Source organism: Melanotaenia boesemani, chromosome 14 (genome assembly GCF_017639745.1).
Source record: "Melanotaenia boesemani isolate fMelBoe1 chromosome 14, fMelBoe1.pri, whole genome shotgun sequence".
In the NCBI taxonomy this organism is placed as follows: domain Eukaryota; kingdom Metazoa; phylum Chordata; class Actinopteri; order Atheriniformes; family Melanotaeniidae; genus Melanotaenia; species Melanotaenia boesemani.
In genome coordinates this window covers 1,944,307-1,962,537 of record NC_055695.1, presented here as the reverse complement: position 1 = coordinate 1,962,537, position 18,231 = coordinate 1,944,307, and the positions used below count along the sequence as shown (strand labels likewise).

At 46.3% G+C, this 18,231-nt stretch overlaps 1 protein-coding gene across 5 annotated transcripts in view; it reads right to left on the bottom strand.

Moving 5' to 3' along the window:
* Positions 1–4,062: 4,062 nt before the first annotated feature.
* Positions 4,063–18,231, bottom strand: part of pik3r3b (phosphoinositide-3-kinase, regulatory subunit 3b (gamma)) — a 291,288-nt gene continuing 277,119 nt past the window's right edge. For 2 of the 5 annotated variants that reach the window (XM_042006056.1, XM_042006057.1), the window contains exons 7-14: positions 10,139–10,274; positions 9,954–10,052; positions 9,530–9,710; positions 8,368–8,493; positions 7,974–8,293; positions 6,756–6,830; positions 6,494–6,664; positions 4,063–4,961 (exon numbers count right to left, since the gene is read on the bottom strand). In XM_042006056.1, the coding sequence (XP_041861990.1) occupies positions 4,763–4,961; positions 6,494–6,664; positions 6,756–6,830; positions 7,974–8,293; positions 8,368–8,493; positions 9,530–9,710; positions 9,954–10,052; positions 10,139–10,274 (1,307 nt within the window). In that variant the 3' untranslated portion in view covers positions 4,063–4,762. Of the gene's footprint in view, positions 4,962–6,493; positions 6,665–6,755; positions 6,831–7,973; positions 8,294–8,367; positions 8,494–9,529; positions 9,711–9,953; positions 10,053–10,138; positions 10,275–13,310; positions 13,463–16,579; positions 16,663–17,267; positions 17,755–18,231 lie in introns of those variants that run through there. The other 3 variants (XM_042006059.1, XM_042006061.1, XM_042006060.1) reach the window with 3 other exon arrangements.

Genomic DNA, 18,231 nt, shown 5'->3' with positions numbered 1-18,231 from the left:
TTACAGCATCAGAAAACAGACACAAAAGGACAAAAACTTCTTCAACTGTAAGCAGTGATGTTAAAGTTGCTCTATTAAATTCAAATCTGAATACACCATAAAACAGACAAAGAACAGTTGTTTTCCAAAGACATCTTTTTTACCAATTTTCTTTTATACACAAAAACAACAGTCAATAGTACCAAATATGCATGCTGGATCTGGACGTATGTCAAAAGGGGGTAACGGGTAGAACTGGGGGTAGCTGTCATATATACAGTTTTTTTTCCAACCTTTTTTTGTTATTTTTTTTTTTAAAGTTCTTTTATTTCATATATAAGAAGTTACTGGTCAAAGCTGTGCTGGGTACTGTGATCAGATCAGCAGTGGTAAGAACACAACACGACTCCTCGGTGAGAATCACAAACATATTCAAACCTCACTGCAAATAGAACTTTGCAGAGCTGCTCAAGTGTGAGGAACAACAGACAGTTGCTTTTTAACAGTCCTGGGATGGTAGAGAGTAAAAACACCAGCAGGAAAAAAAGGTGGAGGCAGGTTTTATTGTACCTTTTTGTTACGGAGACCTTCCGCACCTTTATTTTCCCAGAGGTGAAATCTAAGCCTGTTTCCTGGAGTTATTCGAGAAAGAGCAGAGCTTTCCTCAATGAAAACTCAACTCTAACAGTCGAGAAAAAAGTAAACTTGACAGAAGGAATATTTTGGTTTGTCCCACTGCTTTCTGTCTGCCTGTTTTTCCTACGGTTCAGAAACCCTGCAGGAAAAGTCGCTGCTCCACTATAAACCCCCGGCCGACAGAGGGGAGTATTGCATGTTGAAGAGACTCAAAGAGGAAAATCCTTCTGCAGAAACCTAAAATCACTCGTTATGTAAACAGTTTGCAGATATTTCTGACCCTCTGGGCCTTCCGTAGATTTTGGAAATAACAAATCTACTATATATATATAAATTATATCTAACAAATAAAACTGTTATTCTGTTGGCAGAAAATAAAAATATATGAACTGGTTGAGTAAAATCATCCTGCAGAAATAATCACAAATTCTATAAAAAGTCTGAAAACTTTTCTGACCCTGTTGGTCCTCCAAATATACCAAAGATTATTTCTACTTTTAAAACAAATAAATCTGTTATTCTGTTGGCAGAATAAAATTAAATTAATTGGTTGGAAAATCATCCAACAGAAGAACTGACTATGTAAAACATGTCATTTAAAACTAAATTGTTCCTATTAGACGAAAACTTAAAACATGAATTGGACAAAAATAAATAAATAAAAGCAAATAATTATGCAAAGATATTTGCAAATGCTTTTGACCCTCTCGGACTTCCGTACAATCTGTAGAATTTCCACATCACTACTTATTTCTGAATGAATTATATCCAATTTAAAAAAAGTTAATTCTTTTGGTAGAAAATGAAAAAGGGTCAAGTTGCTGAATGAGTTGCTTTAAAGTTTTGCTATCGTCATATTAAATGAGCAACTAAAACCGGATGTGATACGAAGGTCAATACAAAGGTATAAAGAAATATAGAGATCATGGAACATTATAGCTCATTTCATCTTGGTTAATAAAAGTAAAAAAACAAGATTCTTAAATGCAGATTGGATTTTGTACGAATTATTTTCCTCTTTTGGAGTAATTTGCTGCCAGATACAACACGAATATACGGGGATGATGTTGTTATTGTGAATCCTGATTTTAACAGACAGCCACTCAGCTCCTGCAACTCAGGATTTCCAGGTCTGTTGGGAGTTTTATCGAATTTAAACTGGATTTAAAGAAAACCGTCTTTAGTTCCAGAGATTTCTGCAGGATCATTTCCAGACAAAAAGCCAGACTGAAGTCCGGCTGTGGTCATGTGCAAAGTTAAAGTTGCCTGAAAGCTGCAGTTTTGGGACTTTTGGTCTTTTTTTCTATTTTAAAATCAGAAAGTTTATCACTGACCGAAACTTGAGTTAAACCGGACTGATTTTACCATCGGGTAACAAACCACAACGACACACAGCACCAGCTGAAGGGGACGCTCATTCACACCACACGACCCTGCCGCTGGACTCGGGACCACATCCAGTTAAAAATAAATCCATTTCCAGTCAAATGAGAATGAAAGAAACAAAATCTTTGGTCTAAATGTCTTTAGGGGTTAAAGAAAACAGAAACCAGCAACCCTTGAACTGCTCCTTTCAGCGGATTTATATAGATTTATACTGTAAATATAGATATATGCATGATAGATAGGACATCTCCACGTATTTGTGTGCAATTTCAGACGAGCCCTGTGTGAAGCAAAAGATCTGGACGTATCTCTGAGAAAAGGTTCCTCTCAAAGTAGCTCTGTTAGCCTGGAACCAATACTGTACATCTGTCATAAAACTCTGCTCAGGATAAACAAAAAGGAACTCTTTCTTTAATAAACGTAGATTCTCATATAAAGACATTCAACAGTGAGTGATGCAAGATACTTCAAGTCATAACAGTTCAGGAAACAAAAAGCCTGCTAATGAAAATAAATAAATATGGAAGGGGGGGCATGACATCCTTCTTCTGATGATTGTGTGTCTGAGCTTTGAGGAAAAAACCAACAAACATTGAGGGGGAACTAGCTTAGTCCACGCAGAATAACCCTGATTTACTTCTGTTTCCAAACGGCTGGCTTGGTTGTGTCTGGACGGTAAACCTGAAAACACCTGAGGGTTCATGACCGGAAACGTTACGGAGATGATCCGACCAATCTAACCGTTTTCCCCACGGTTTGGGGCGGTACGTGTCCTGTTCGGTAAACGCACCTGAAGCGCTTTACAAAAAAACAAACAAACCAGAAAACAGCTCTGGACCTTTTTGTCTACATTCAACAACGGGCGCGTTGCCGTCTGGAGGAACTCGGCGGTCGCCTCAGTCCGCCGCCGCGTGCGCCTCTGTCCGCCGCCGCGTGCGCCTCTGTCCGCCGCCGCGGTCGCCGGCGTGAATGAAGCACAAACTGTGTCGAAACAACGTGGAAGTCTGGAAAAGCTGCGTGAAGGCCCATTTATGCTCGACGCAGTTAGCTGCTAACTGCACTCCGTTGTTCCTTTGTGTGTTTTGGGTTCAGTTTGAGTCTCAGAGCTGCCGGTCACCATGACGACTGCCCGCCTGCACCTGCTGCAGAGGATTCGTCTTTAGTCCGATTTTCAGTAAAAGTTTAGCAGCGCTCTGAGAAAACGTCCACGCCGCCGGCTTCAGCTGAACCAAGCAGAGACGTTTACCATCGATGGCTTTCAGCTCCTTAAACGCTGCTTGCAGCGGCCGGGTTTCCAGGTCTGGGAGGTCATGTGACTTCTATTCCCAAACCAGAAACCTGGCCACAACTCCTGCAGCCTCACGCGCCATGGCCTTCTTCCTAAAACTGCACACACACATCACGTAGCCTTAGAGAAAACATACGGCTCATCATAACGGCAGCCTCTGATTGGCTGAACCGTCGTGGAAATGCAACCAATCAGTGATGGAGATGAGAAACTTGACAGCTTCGTTGTTTCCATGGGTTAGAAAGTCGAGAACGGGGAAAAGTTTGGAAGCTGTGCTCAGATTATTTCAGACTTTAGTGCATCTCACTCCAACCGGCCACGTTAGCACACAGATTTATTTAAAAAATAAAAAATTGCACGTTCATTCAAGTTTTCGGATTTCTGCCTCGTGTGATGGTTTCTGAGGGTTTTGACAGAAACACCAACCTGGCTTCTTTCAGGAAGCCACGATCAATCAGAAGAAGCTGGCGGTGGAGCCTTGAGCCCTTTCAGCCACCGTAGCTTCTGACACGTTGTTACGTGGGCCAGTTATCCTCAGATTTAATTAAAATCTGGGATTTACAGGAAAAATTGGGGTTTCTGCTCCATCGTGACCAGCAAATCTTTTTAAAAAGTGTGGAAACGGGTTTAATTAGTGTTTTATTACCTCGTCGTTTTTACTCATGACTCAGCTCAACTGTTTGATTAAACATTTTTCTCTTGAGTTTTTTCATCATGTGAACTTTAAAGAGTTAACGAGCAAATTGAAGAGAAAAAACCTGGAATTTTCTTCCAACTTCACTTCCAAACAAACGGAGCCCAGGTAATCGCTTCTGACCCGGTTAAAAAAAAAGAAAAAAAAGCTTTGGTGGTCCAGAACTGCGTTTTATGTGTGGACACGCTCACGCACACACCGGCCCACGCGCCGTCCTCCGTCTCCAGCTTTGGTCTCTGGTTCTGATCCGAGATGTTGCCGTTTACATGTAGGCACAAAAAAGTCCAGCGAAGCCAAACAAGAAAATGAATCAAACTTTCTGTCCTGAAAACAACAAACTGTCCCATGCGCCCCCCCCCTCCCCGTCCCACCCCCCCTTCAGCAGCAGCCATCATGGACAAGCGTCTCGTTATGCTACATCGTGTCATCTTTCGTACGGACGTCGTCTCGTCGTTCGGAAACAAACCAGGAATGTTTGAGTTTGTGGGAAAGGAAAGTCTGAGCTGGAGTTTAGGTAGCAGCGGGTGGGGGGCGTGGGGGTCAACCTGAAACTTGGACGTCTTCTCCTCCGTTTCCTTCAGTCGCCGTTTTTCTTGTTTTTTTTTTTCACATTCACAAACATTTCAAACTTCCTTGTGCAAATCAAGCAGTCTTTAGAAAGAATGCCCTCCCAGAAGCTTCTGGTAAAAATATAAAACTCGTGTGAGTCTGGTTCCGGTTCTGAAGTTCCGGACCCGAGCGACCACCTTCGGTTCTGGCCCGTGTCTGCAGGGTGGGCTTCATCTGCGTCCGGAGGGCATCTGTGCGTAGACGGGGTAGGCGAGGCGCACGTTGAGCGAGTCGTTGTGCTGCACCAGGGAGGTCTGGTGATAGTGGAGCACCAGGTCCTTCAGGCTGCTGTACAGGTTGTAGGGCTCCGCAAAGCCGAAGCCGCGCGGCGTGCTGTAGATGACGCAGTGCTTCGCCTCGCCCTCCACCCTGAGGACAAAAACACAGATCTCAGGTCAGTTGGGTCACGTCTTCCTGGAAATCACCTGATTATGAGAAACATCGGTCTGAGATTTAGAAACCACTTCAGCTAAAGTTTCTAACTGATCCTGGGTCTGCAGAACCCAGACATGAAGACCGTCTGCAGGAACACAAAGAAGAAACATTTTCCTGATTTAGATCGTGGGGACAGTTTAACATCATGTTTCAGGGGGAAGCAGCAAAACTGGACCATGGATCCTGACTGGACGACAAACTCCTGATTATTGTTCTGAAAAGTCTCCGTTTGATTCAAGATGCTGCATCGAGGCTTCTGATGAGGATCAGTTTTATCTTTTCATCGGCTTTCTGAATCTAAGATTCCTCTGCTCACATATAAAACTCTCCCCCTCATTTCCACCAGCAGCGTGCGCCGCGGTTTTGTTCCGACCTCCGTGGAGGGGCAGTCCACACCGGGAGCGTGTCAGGTGCGGCGCGCACGAGAATCCTGGACTGGCTGGACCTGCAAGATCACGAAATCACCGGCGAGGTGGAGAATCTTGTGACTCTCCGCTTCCAGGATGAACGTCTCGTCTTCCATGATGGAAAGAAAAACGGTTAAAGATGTAATGTTTCAGCAGATTAACACAAATTTGCAAGGGGGCTTTTATTTTGAAAAATACCAGAAGTTTTTACACTGCTCCCGTGTCTGACTTCCTGTCTGCCCTATCTGAACCGCTGACTTTGACACGTTCTGGACACATGTTCTGTCAAAACTAGTTTAAAGGAGAGCTGCAACAAGGCGCTTCTGGGATGCTTCTGACATGCACTGAGGCGCCCAGCGGGAATCAAACCGTTGACTAAAACGGCCACGAATGGCTGCGGTGCCCTTTTAAAGCACTCTCAGACTGCAGGTTTACTCCTGGTTCCAGAGGTTCTGAAGTAGACTGGGAGCCAGGGATCCAGTTATCAGACCTTCTCTGTGGAACCAGCTCCCAGTTTGGCTTCAGGAAGCAGACTCTCTCTCAACCTTCAAATCATCTTCCTGGTAAATATTAAGCCCCGTTTCCACTGATGGGTCGGGACACATTTTTTTGTTTCCACATGTGAAAACTGGGAAGGGTGGCGTCCGCCTCTCAGGTGAGGTTACGGTTGGCTGTGGAAGTGCAAGGTTACAGTTTACAGAGCATATGCACCCATGATGCACTGGGCTCCTCTCTGCTGGGGGACGTCCCATGATGCACTGGGTTCCTCTCTGCGAGCTCCACCCGATCCAGGAAGATGGCCGTCCTTGCTGGTTCTGATGGAGGGTTCGTTAGCTAGCTCAAAATTGTTATGAACACAGTTCAAAACTGGACTGAAGTGACTTGTGACGGATACGATTTAGTTGGACTAACTGGACTAGAATGGACTGTGTCTAATTGAGGCTGCACATAAATAAATAAATGACACCATGTGATCAGAGTTCTGTGGACGTGAAGGTGGAAGGTGTGACGGTGTAATCCCAGCTTCCTGATTGGCTGTAAAAGCGTGCATATACTCACACTACAGAGCAGGCATAGCAGCCCTTTTTGCTGCTTTCTCGGATCAGGAACGCTCCGTCCGGCTTCCCGATGAGCAGCTCCTCCGCCTGCATCCTGTTCAGGTCCCCAACGAACCAGCTCTTCTCGTCGCAGTGAGGAAGGTTCTCATCTTCCTCGCTCACGAAGTAGCCTCTGAACCCACACAGAACGAAGTTTAGGAAGAGATTTAAATAAAGCGTTTCATGTCTTCAGCCACAGAAATGAAGAAGAAAAGCAGACTCACTCGTCTGTGTTCTCGTTCTTTATCCCGAGCCAGTCGTTTATTCGTTTTTGCCGAACTCCTTTGTGATTGAGCCAGCTGGAGAGAGAGAGAGAAAAGTGTGTTACTGCTGCTGGGAATAAGCTTAAAGGATGTTTGTGCTGCGGTGACGGAGCATCAGACTGTCCGACCATCATCAGGAAATCGGGTTTTATGTTCAGACTTCATCACCTTCATCTTCCAACTGATCTGATCTAAAATCGCTTCGCTGCAGAATTTCTGGTATCAAACATCGAATCGTTTCCACTGAACCGATATAATGGTGTCGGGATCGAACCTGTGACTTACAGCATGAGGCCACAGTGCATGCTGGGATTCCACGTCATCATCTGAAAGACTCAACCCGTTTCTATTTTCAAGTTAAATTCTGCAAATCTTTTCCCCGAATTAACGAGAAAATTCCCCCAAAATAAGTCAATAAAATAATGTCACTTTTCCTGAACTTCATTTTTCATTTTATCGGGAAATAAAATAATAAATAATTCAAAGTTAGCTTTTGTCTGAATTAATGACAACTTACCAGGAAATAAATTAAATGATAAAAAATATCTGTTTGGTTTTCTGAATTAATAAGATCATTTTGGGGCAATAAATGAAAAAATAAATATTCTGTCCAGAAAAAAAATGTTCTGAATTAATGACGTAACTTTTTTAAAGGGAAATGAATAAATTAATATTAAAAATGCTTTTTTTGTTAGATAATTTCCCATAAATAATAAAATTATAAAATAAAATTAATTTTAAATTATTCATTTTAATTAAGTTAATTTAATCTAATTAGATCATGTTCTTAAAACAAATAAATAATCTCTTTATTTTTCTAGATGGAACCAAACAAAAAGCCTCCGTTGTGTTTTCCAGATAATGTTCTCATCTTGTGGCTCCACCAGAGGAGCTCTGTCACGGTTCTGGTTCTGGACTTTGGACTCACTGGGAGGTCCTCTGGTCTCTGGGTTCTGGTCTCTGGGTTCTGGAGGCGGTTTTCTTAATAGTTTCTCAGAATTTCTTTATGCTTCTTTTGTAAAATGATCTATTTTATTCAGATTTCTGGACCGTAATCATGTGAGAAGGTCTTTATCCGTCCAAAGAAGGTTCCACTCTTCCACCAGATCCCTGAACATAGACCCACCCCCCTCTGAAGACCACATGGCCACTAAACCCTGATCCCCGGGCTGGACTTACACCAGGTACTGGTCCCTGATCTTGCGGAGCTGTATGAGGTCAGGCTTCAGGCTGTTCATCTTCTTGTCCGTCTCGCGGTTGTCCATGGCTTGTGTCTTCAGGTCCTGCTCCAGCCGGACCTTGCTGTCGTGGATCTCTCCCAGCCGAGATTTGAGCTTCTCGTAGTTCATCATGATCCGCTCGATCTCCTTGTCGTTGCCTTCGCGGCGGAAGCGCTCGATGTAGTCCTTGCTGTAGCGCTCCTGCGTATGGCACTGCTCCTCGAAGATCTTGATGGTCTCGTTGAAGGCTTCGATGGCGGTTCGCTTCATCTGGATCTCCTGAAGCCAGAGAGGAACGTGTGAGCAGAGGGAACACAGCAACGCCGCGGTGAGACATCTCTGGAGGCCTTTACCTGTGACGTCTTGGTGTAGTCTTCGTACAGTCTGTCGTACTCTTTGCTCTTCTCCTGGTACTGATTGTGGTACTCCTGCAGCTTCTTCCCCACAGCGTCGATGTTGTCCTCCTTCACCAGCTGGTCCTGACGGGAGGAGGAATAAAAGCATTAGAGATGGAAGAAGGCTGTTCAGACATGACTGCGATAAAAGACCTGAAGGCAATGGTTTGTAATGCATAACCAGGTTTCTAGGACCTCCTGCTTCCACCTCCATGATATCCCTGAAAAGAGGAGCATCCAGTCTCAGCGTGAAGCAGAAAAACCAGTCCATGGATGTGTTACTTCCAGATCCGACCGCTAGCATTCCTGATTATTGTTCTGCTCCAGAAATGTTCTGAGAAGTCTCCATCTGATCCACAATGTTCTGAGGAACCAGTTAATGCTGAGGAAGCAGAACCGGCTCCCGGTTTGGGTTCAGGAAGCAGAACTGGCTCCTGGTTCAGGAAGCAGAACCGGCTCCCGGTTTGGGTTCAGGAAGCAGAACTGGCTCCCGGTTTGGGTTCAGGAAGCAGAACTGGCTCCCGCTTTGGGTTCAGGAAGCAGAACTGGCTCCCGCTTTGGGTTCAGGAAGCAGAACTGGCTCCTGGTTCAGGAAGCAGAACCGGCTCCCGGTTTGGGTTCAGGAAGCAGAACCGGCTCCCGCTTTGGGTTCAGGAAGCAGAACTGGCTCCCGGTTTGGGTTCAGGAAGCAGAACCGGCTCCTGGTTTGGGTTCAGGAAGCAGAACCGGCTCCTGGTTTGGGTTCAGGAAGCAGAACAGGCTCCCGCTTTGGGTTCAGGAAGCAGAACCGGCTCCCGGTTTGGGTTCAGGAAGCAGAACCGCTCCTGGTTTGGGTTCAGGAAGCAGAACCGCTCCTGGTTTGGGTTCAGGAAGCAGAACCGCTCCTGGTTTGGGTTTGTGTTCAGGAAGCATTCGGAACTGGGAGCCAGTCTGGAATGGGGGAGCTACGATGAACTGGATTTAACTGGACTGTGTCTGTAAAGGCTGAGATGACTTTGTTAACTGGTGCTGTGTAAATAAAGCTGAGCTGAAACCAGTAAACTCTTCAGGCAGGTGAACACACCTGTGGTGTTTGTGTTGGTGCAGCGATAATATGAGCAGGTGGGTGGTGGGCGTTTACCTGCTGGAAGCGGGAGATGGGGTACATGAGCCGGACGTCCAGCTTGGTGTTGTACTGGGCCAGAGACTCGTGCCTGTAGTGGCTGATGAGCTCCACCACCGAGTCGAAGGTCAGCGGGTCGGAGAAGCCGTACTTCCCGTCTCTGTGGTAGATCTTTATCAGCTTGTTGTTCCCACCTTTCCTGAACACACAAGCGCAACAAACATGACCATGTCTGAAAAATCGTCTGCGTCAGAGAATCACTCAAAGCTTTTCTGACTTCACCGGATAATTCTGCCAAAAGTAAATAAATAATTCTCTGAATATTTCTCCTGATTTAACGAGAGAATAAAGGAAAACTCTTGAATTAGTCTAAATCTGGGATCATTTCCATGATGGTTCAAGCTCCCTGCAGTGGGTTTCTGGATGCTAAGGTTTCCGCTACCTCAGCGTGAGCGTGTAGTCGCCCTGCATCTTGGTGGAAGCGTCTCGAACCAGGAAGGTCCCGTCGGGCATGTCTCTGAGCTTATCGTTCACCTCCTCCCTGAAAAACAGGACATACATGAGACATGAGGACGGCCCCTCGAAGCAAAGCTCGCCCAGCCGAGCCGTTTCCCGTCTGTCGCTTACCTGGATATGTCTCCCCAGTACCACTCGGCCTCCTGCAGCGAGCCTCCTGCTCCTCCATCCTTGGCACCGTTGCTGCCGCCTCCTCCCACCCCGACCGAGGAGGACTGCTGGGGCTTGGCCGGCTTAGGAGGAAGAGCTGGAGGAGACACAGAGAGAGAAGACACGTCAGAAGTCCGTAACGATGCAGATGAAGGTCCAACTCTTCATCACTCTGTTTAATGCCGGTCCCCCGTCAGAGACCGAGGCCTGAGGCTGAAGCTGCACCTGCCAACGGTCCCGTTTCCAGCCTCTCTCTGGTCATTGAACTCCTCATCTCACTCAGAAACAGAATAATTTCTGCTTTGTCTTTTAGACTTTTGGTAGCAGTTTTTTTTTTTTTGCTTTGCCAGACCAACACTGTAAATCCTGGTAAAATAAAGGTTAAATAAATAAACAGATAAACATAAACACAATAAATAGTTAATTTTGATGACGGATTTTATCCTGGAGCTTCAGAAGTTTCAGGACATTTAAAAAAAAAAATCTACCTGAAGATGAGCTGCAAGTTCTTAACTAGAAAACTAACTGCTTTCAATTTCACAACATACTAAATTAAACCTTTTTAAAAATATTTGCCAGCGTCTTTTAAAAGGTTTGTCCAGCCTTTCTCTTCTGTTTCCTCCTCAGACTTGTCGTCATGACGACTGCATCCTGAAGAGGAGGCGTAGTTCTGGTGTCAGTTGTTCCTCATTTAAAACTTCAGAAACGATAAAAACTCTCAGGAACGCGCACGGAGCTGCAGCCATGCTAGGTTTCATCGTCCGATGTGTCAACAAGCTCGTCTGCAGCAACACATCCCGTATGAAGCTCCTATTGGCTCAGAGAGCTGTCAATCACAAGCTAAACAGGCTGCCGACATCACTAAATAAAGACTGACGCGAGAGATGAGACGGCTGCCCGGGAATTTACAACAACACAGCCCCACACACACACACACACAATATATTCACATCCACACTGTGTGTGTGTGTCCCAACACCAAGATGTTTTTATGGTTTTCAGCTTTTATTGCCGTGCATTTAGCAAGGTAAGAAAACCCGGCCTCTACTCAACCTACAACCTGTTCTCCCTCTACTGAAGGTACAAACTGAGATTTATTAGTGATTTTGAGTAAAAAAAAAAATCACGTCAGGATAACAGTATATCCGACATATGTGGTTATAACAGGAGTCAAGGTGTCCGTCTTGTACATACCTGTTCTATACATGTTGCAAAATAAGTCATCATGGAATTATAAACATAATAAAAAAGTTTTTTACAATTAGCTTTTAAACTGAACGACACTCAACAAGCAGAAAGTACATATTTGATCCCCAAAGGTGCAGCGTGATTAGTTAGTAATAAAGATCCCGGCTTTCCATGTGGGATGATGTGTGAACCATAAACAACATGTGTGTGTTTCTGCTTCGTTTTCATGGGAAATTAGTCAGAGGAGGAGTTCTTCCCTCCAAACTAACGGATCAAATCCTGCTGGTGGGATCTCTGATGCAGGTGTGAGGGTGGAGGACGTCTCAGCCTGTGAAGCAGGACATGAAACAGGAACTCCATCCAGCAGGTTTCGCCTCCTGCAGGAGAACCAGCAGCTGGTAGCACAAAGCAAACGTTCAGTAGCTGGTTAACGATGCTGATGTTTAACATCATTATATGTAACCCTGTCATTTGCTTTTTTATGATTCATGTCAGAGTATTTAGTTCCAGAAATGTGGTCCAGGTTCTTTACTTCCACTATTCCAGGATTATTTATGTGTCAAACAGCAGCTGGAAGTCAGAGCTAGCCAGATGTTTTTCCTGCTTTCTAAACAAATGTTCTAAACCAGTTTTATAATGTAGTTTCCAGAAAGAAGCCTCCCAAGTCCAGGTAGGGGTCCTGGTCCAGGTAGAGGTGCTGGAGCCTTTTTTATCTGGTTTCTCTGAGAGAAATCCAGAGTTAAGAAGTAGGATTTATTTATTCTTTACCTTGTTCGATTATTTAGTTATGCTGACATGAAAAGATGGAAATGAGGATTATTTCTCTGTACCAAGAACATCTAGAAAGGTGACATCTCTACCCAGAACCAGCTTCACACGCTTCCACCCACAGGTGACAATCACACACCTGGACTCTCACCGTGTCGCTTCCACCGACAGCTCAACTTCTGCAGAGTTCAAACCAAAAAACTGGAGGTCTCGGTCGACCTTGACCGATTCTGGCCGCTCCTCTTTGTTCTCCTCCTCCATCGACTCAGCCGCCAGTTCCTGCTGCCAAGAGTCAGCCTGATCCTCTGCGTCAGCACTTCATGCACACACGTGCACCAGCAGGTTTCATTTAAATGTCTGGAAAACTAAACTGTGAGGGGAACATGCCAAGCAGCACAGTGGCCACCAGAGCCACAGGAACACAGCAAACTTTAAGCCAGTTTAAATAAAGCTGGTCCGAGCGGCTCCATCCAGAACCAAGTCCAGGATCCGATCAGTACTTCTGATCCGCCTGTTGTCCTGCAGACGTCCGGCTGATGTCAGTCGTCCACACAAAAACACGCAGAGAAAACGTCAACAACTCTTTTACACAACTGTTGTGTTTAAAATCAGCCACGCTGAGCGACGCGGAACAAAGACGACCACCAGCACAGCCTCCCCCTCACCCCCGCCCTCCCCCGCCTCACCAGACAAAGGAGCAGCGCTGAGCCGCACACACACACCAACACACACAGCTCTGCTGAACAATGACCACCGCTCAGAGAGCGTCAAACGGCCGTCACGCGCGTGCAAGCCGCAGCTGATCGGGCAGCAGGACGCACACGTCAGCTGCAGCAGGAGTTCGTGCACGTGAGTGAAGAAAGAGCACAGGGTGCAAATTAAGCCTTCACATCTGGATGCAGTCAGGAGTTGCAGCGGGTGGAGGAGCCCTGAACTAAAACTTTCCTCACATTTCTGGGACAAACAGAAACTAACGGGAACATCTGAAGAGAAAAAAAACGAAAACTTGAACCAGGCCTGCTTTTAAAATGCAGACTGGAAGGAAATCAGTCTTCAGCCTGCGGATGGAAAAGTTGGAGAACTAAAAGTCCTGGAGGAACGCAGGCAGGAAGAAGTGGAAAAAGATGCAAATGACAGTTAAGTTAAAGTGAAGACAGGAAGATTTCGCGTTTCTTACCGTCCTCCACCACTCCGCTCCCCGTTAGCTGCATGCTGCCACTCGTCTCAGCTGTTCCCTCCTCCCTCCTTCTCTTTCTCTATCACTCTCTCCCTCTCCTCTACCTCTTCCTCCACTGCCACCTCCGCTCCGTCTGACTGAAGAAAAGACCAAGAGAGGCTGATCCTAAAAGACAGACGACAAGCCAACTAATCCCAGCACGGAGGTACGCCCCCTTGGCCAATCAGGAGCGAGCCAGGGATGCCAGGGGAGGGGCCTCACCAGAGAAAGAAAGAAAGGAGGGAGGTGACGTTTCTCTGAGGTATATCCACTGCTTCTGGGACGCCACAGGCACAGATGCACAGCAGCAAAGCTTCAAACTGAAGCCAACAGGTCGTTTCTGCTCAGCTGAAGAAACTCGTTTACCAAGTTTTCTACTGGAGACACGAAAGCAAGAAGACGAACACAGATGTACCAAACATTTAGGCCCTCGTTTAACCATTAAACTGGAGGTTCTGATTCATTCCTGTAATGTCAGGATTATCACGCTGATAAAAGGCTCTGCTCATTCAGCCACACATATGGACTGCAAACATGCGGAGGATTATGCATCTTATGGGCCACATGTCAGATAATGATTACCTCTCGCATGCAAAGAAGCTTTGACATCTTAACCATGCATGAAATAAACCTCAGATCCACTCGTCTGCTGGTATTTAAATCAGCTGAAGCTTGTGTGTGACGCAGGTCTTTTCCCAAACATTCTGCAAACATACGGATCTTCCCGAAACACACGGGAACGTTTCCCAGACGTTCAAATGTTTCTCCTCCCAGTATGATGGGGGCGTTGGGGATCCAATATTTAGGTCATTTATGGACGATTGGTCCACAATGCAGTTTGGAAACATGCAGCGTAACCAGGTTACCGGACGTAATGGCCAAGTTACCGGCTGTAATGGCCAAGTTACCAGATGTAACGGGCAGGTTACCGGCTGTAACGGCCAGGTTACCGGACGTAACGGCCAAGTTACCGGCTGTAACGGCCAAGTTACCGGACGTAACGGCCAAGTTACCGGCTGTAATGGCCAAGTTACCGGCTGTAACGGCCAGGTTACCGGACGTAACGGCCAAGTTACCAGATGTAACGGGCAGGTTACCAGATGTAACGGCCAGGTTACCGGACGTAACGGCCAGGTTACCAGATGTAACGGGCAGGTTACCAGATGTAACGGGCAGGTTACCAGATGTAACGGGCAGGTTACCGGATGTAACGGCCAGGTTACCGGACGTAACGGCCAGGTTACCAGATGTAACGGGCAGGTTACCAGATGTAACGGGCAGGTTACCAGATGTAACGGGCAGGTTACCAGATGTAACGGCCAGGTTACCGGACGTAACGGCCAGGTTACCAGATGTAACGGGCAGGTTACCGGATGTAACGGGCAGGTTACCGGATGTAACGGCCAGGTTACCGGCTGTAATGGCCAAGTTACCGGCTGTAATGGCCTGGTTACCGGATGTAACGGCCAGGTTACCGGCTGTAATGGCCAAGTTACCGGCTGTAATGGCCAAGTTACCGGATGTAACGGCCAGGTTACCGGACGTAACGGCCAGGTTACCAGATGTAACGGGCAGGTTACCAGATGTAACGGGCAGGTTACCGGATGTAACGGCCAGGTTACCGGATGTAACGGCCAGGTTACCGGACGTAACGGCCAGGTTACCGGTTACAGCTACAGAGCTGATGAACACATGACTCAGCAGCTGATTCTGAGGTGGATACGACGTCCGTCCGGCTAAATCAAGCCTGTGCAGGTCACACTCAAACTGAATTTGCATCCAGCTGATACAGCTTTGCATCAACATTCACAGGAACCACAACCCCAACATCTTGATTTCGCCCAGGAAGCTGAAAACCCCCTTCATATCCTTCATATCCCATGTCTGGATATCAAAATCTTGTAAAACATCATTCCACCGATGCAAAGCAACAGCTGCCGTGTTCTTACTGACGTCCAGCCTGCATTGCTGTCGCATGATAAAGCTGCACCAGGTGCAGAGACGGGAGTCAAACATGCTCAGTTTAATGAGATGATTAAACCAGATGTAGAATGAAAACAGAAGAACAATCTCATTTCCCTGCTGACAGCATGTGAGGAGACACTCTTCGAAAGGAAAGGCCAGGGAGCTGGAAACGGGACCAGGTAGATGAGCCGAGGCGGAAAAAAGTGGCCTGGACCTTTAATAACAGCCTCCTGGTGATTTTCCATTCAAAGACTCATCATTCACCACTCATCCACAAACGCTGGCTTCACACAGAAAGCTGCCAGTAGAAAGGAAAGCTTTGCCCTCCCCCGATGGTGACACTCCACCTGTGAGACCCCCACCCAAACACACACACCTTTACTTACACACAGATTCACACACTACAACTTTGCCCAGGTTTTCTATTGCAGCAAAATGAACATCTGCCTCAGCTCTCTCACTTTTCCTCATCTTCCAACTGCTACCTCTTCATCATCCCAGCTCTTTGTGCTTTACGTGGATTTAACACTCTGTCAGGTGTGTTACAAAGACATGCAAGTGCTTTGCACACAAAGACACAAAGATGAGCCCTGAGTGAAAAAAACAGTAAAATGAGGTTTAGCTCATGTGACCGATGACAGGACAAAGACATACAGTACTGTCCAACAAATGGAGACGCATCTGCATCACCACCAAGCCTGAATGGATCTTTCAAACAGCCCAACATTGACCCTGATTACATCAAAATGTCACAAAGGAAGCGATAAAGCGCCCGTTCAGCTTGCCAAGCAGCAGCACATCCAGCAGCGCCGTCCTCAGATCCCTCTGTAGCTCAGACCAGACAAAGGAAAGAGGCAGAAGTTCAGTAGAGCAGCAGCAGAGCTCTTCATTTTGATGAGCAGAAAGAGGACGGAGATAAATCAAACACATTATAAACTCTACGTCGCAAGAACTGACAATACAATATAGCTCGTGCATTTTCCTCCTACTTGCTGACACACGCCACAAATAATGCTGAATATGCATCTCGAGCATCATGAATATGGTCACATCACTTTGATCGGGGGGGGGGACAAATACTGGAGATAAGCCAGAATCTGGCTCTTTAAGGTCCTGGTGGTGCATTCAGGACTCAGCAGAGAAAAGAGAAAAAGAACAGAGCTACTGAGCAAACTGCATTCAACAGCGCAACGTCCTTTCTGCGCCATTCAGCGCACCGAGGGGAGAGGAGAGGGGGTGGGAGTCCAATGACAGGGCACAATTACCGAGGAACGGATGAATGAAGGCATGGATCAATGAAACAGGCTCCGTTCTGGGTGGCAGTCGGGTTGAAACGGCTCTGAAGACGCACTGACACACACAGATGCGTTTTAGTGTTGATTAGAAGATGTTCTGGATTTTTATTCCATGTTTTGTTCACTGTTCTGGTCCCTTTCTGAGTCCCATCCCCCTCTTCCCCACCGTCGGCACCGGGGGAAGCTGGTCCACAATGATCCAGAAAGAGATGCTTCATAGGAAGTCTGAATGTGGGGAAAAAACTATAATTGTGGATTTTCTTTTGGTTAGTGTTTCGCTCCTGCTTTATTTGGGATGCACATTTTGAATATCATCACGTTATCGGAGTTTTTCCAACTAAAATGAATTTCTATCCAAAATTGGTGCATGTTTAGCAGAGCTGCATACAGATTTATATCTGCACACAAATGTACAAAAGATTAAAAAAAGGGGTGTAGTGTTATTCAAGCTGGAAACCGACAGCACTGGAAGTTAAATGTTTTATCCAAACCCGAACCAGAGACAATAAAACAAGACTGGTGTCAAAACTGTCAGAATGAGCAGGAGGACGCGCGCAAGAAAACTTTCCACCGATTTCACGAGACATCAAACTAGACACCCCACAGCTGCGGGGCAACCTCCTCCACCCTCCACGTCCGGTGTCCGCCTCCGGCTTACCTGGCGGCTGGTCCATTTCCAGATAAAATATGAGCTCGGTGGAGTAGGGCATCATCACGTCCCGCCAGTCTCCGTCCTCACCCGCTTTCTCCGTCGTCCAGACTGTGTTGTACATCGTTTCCACGCGACGGAAACAAATAAAAAGCTATCGATTGACTACAAACGATAAAAACAACCTAAATAAAACGCCCAAGTTGATAAATTAATTTATCTATCTACGTGGAAGTCTTTTTTCTGAATTCCAGCTTCAGGGTGAAATAAATAGAGACGTGTCCAGCAAACACCGGGCTGCGGCGGCTCTCTCCGACATAATAAAAGCTCGGGGCTCTTCATGAAGGCCCTCTGTGTGTTTAGATATTTAACTCTAAAAACAAAAACCTCATTTAAACGCAGCGTTAGCAGATTCCAGCTCTACTTTCAGTTCCCTTTCCGTCTCCTCCGAAGGTGCCGCCGTCCTGCCAGCTTCATTTTAAGACGAACACTGACGTGAAGAGGCTCGAAGAGTCCGACCACGGCCGGAACAAACCACTCCGCCAAGAATCACGGGGGGGTCCACGGAAAACAGCTCCAGCTCTGCCCTCCGAAAACACGCAGAAACGAAAAAAAAAATCCCTACAGTTATGCAAACACGTACATTAAATATGACTATCATCTCTACTATTTAAGAAGTCTAGTTTCCAACTGCGCATTAATTTTAAAACCCCGCTTCACCCCTTTCTCACAGCCCGTTTATCTCACCAGCCCACAGCCGCGCGAGCCTCATTGCGCATGCTCAGAGAGCCAACAGGAACGGAGCGAATAACTAATCCTGTGATTTTCCAGCAAGATTCTCACCTTCATCACGACTGACTGAGCTGCAGCAGCACAAGCTAGTTGATCACACATCATCATCTTCATCTTCCTCTAGTTTCTATCCTTTTAATACACACGTGAAAATCAACATGACAAAGAGCTGCAAGTAGTC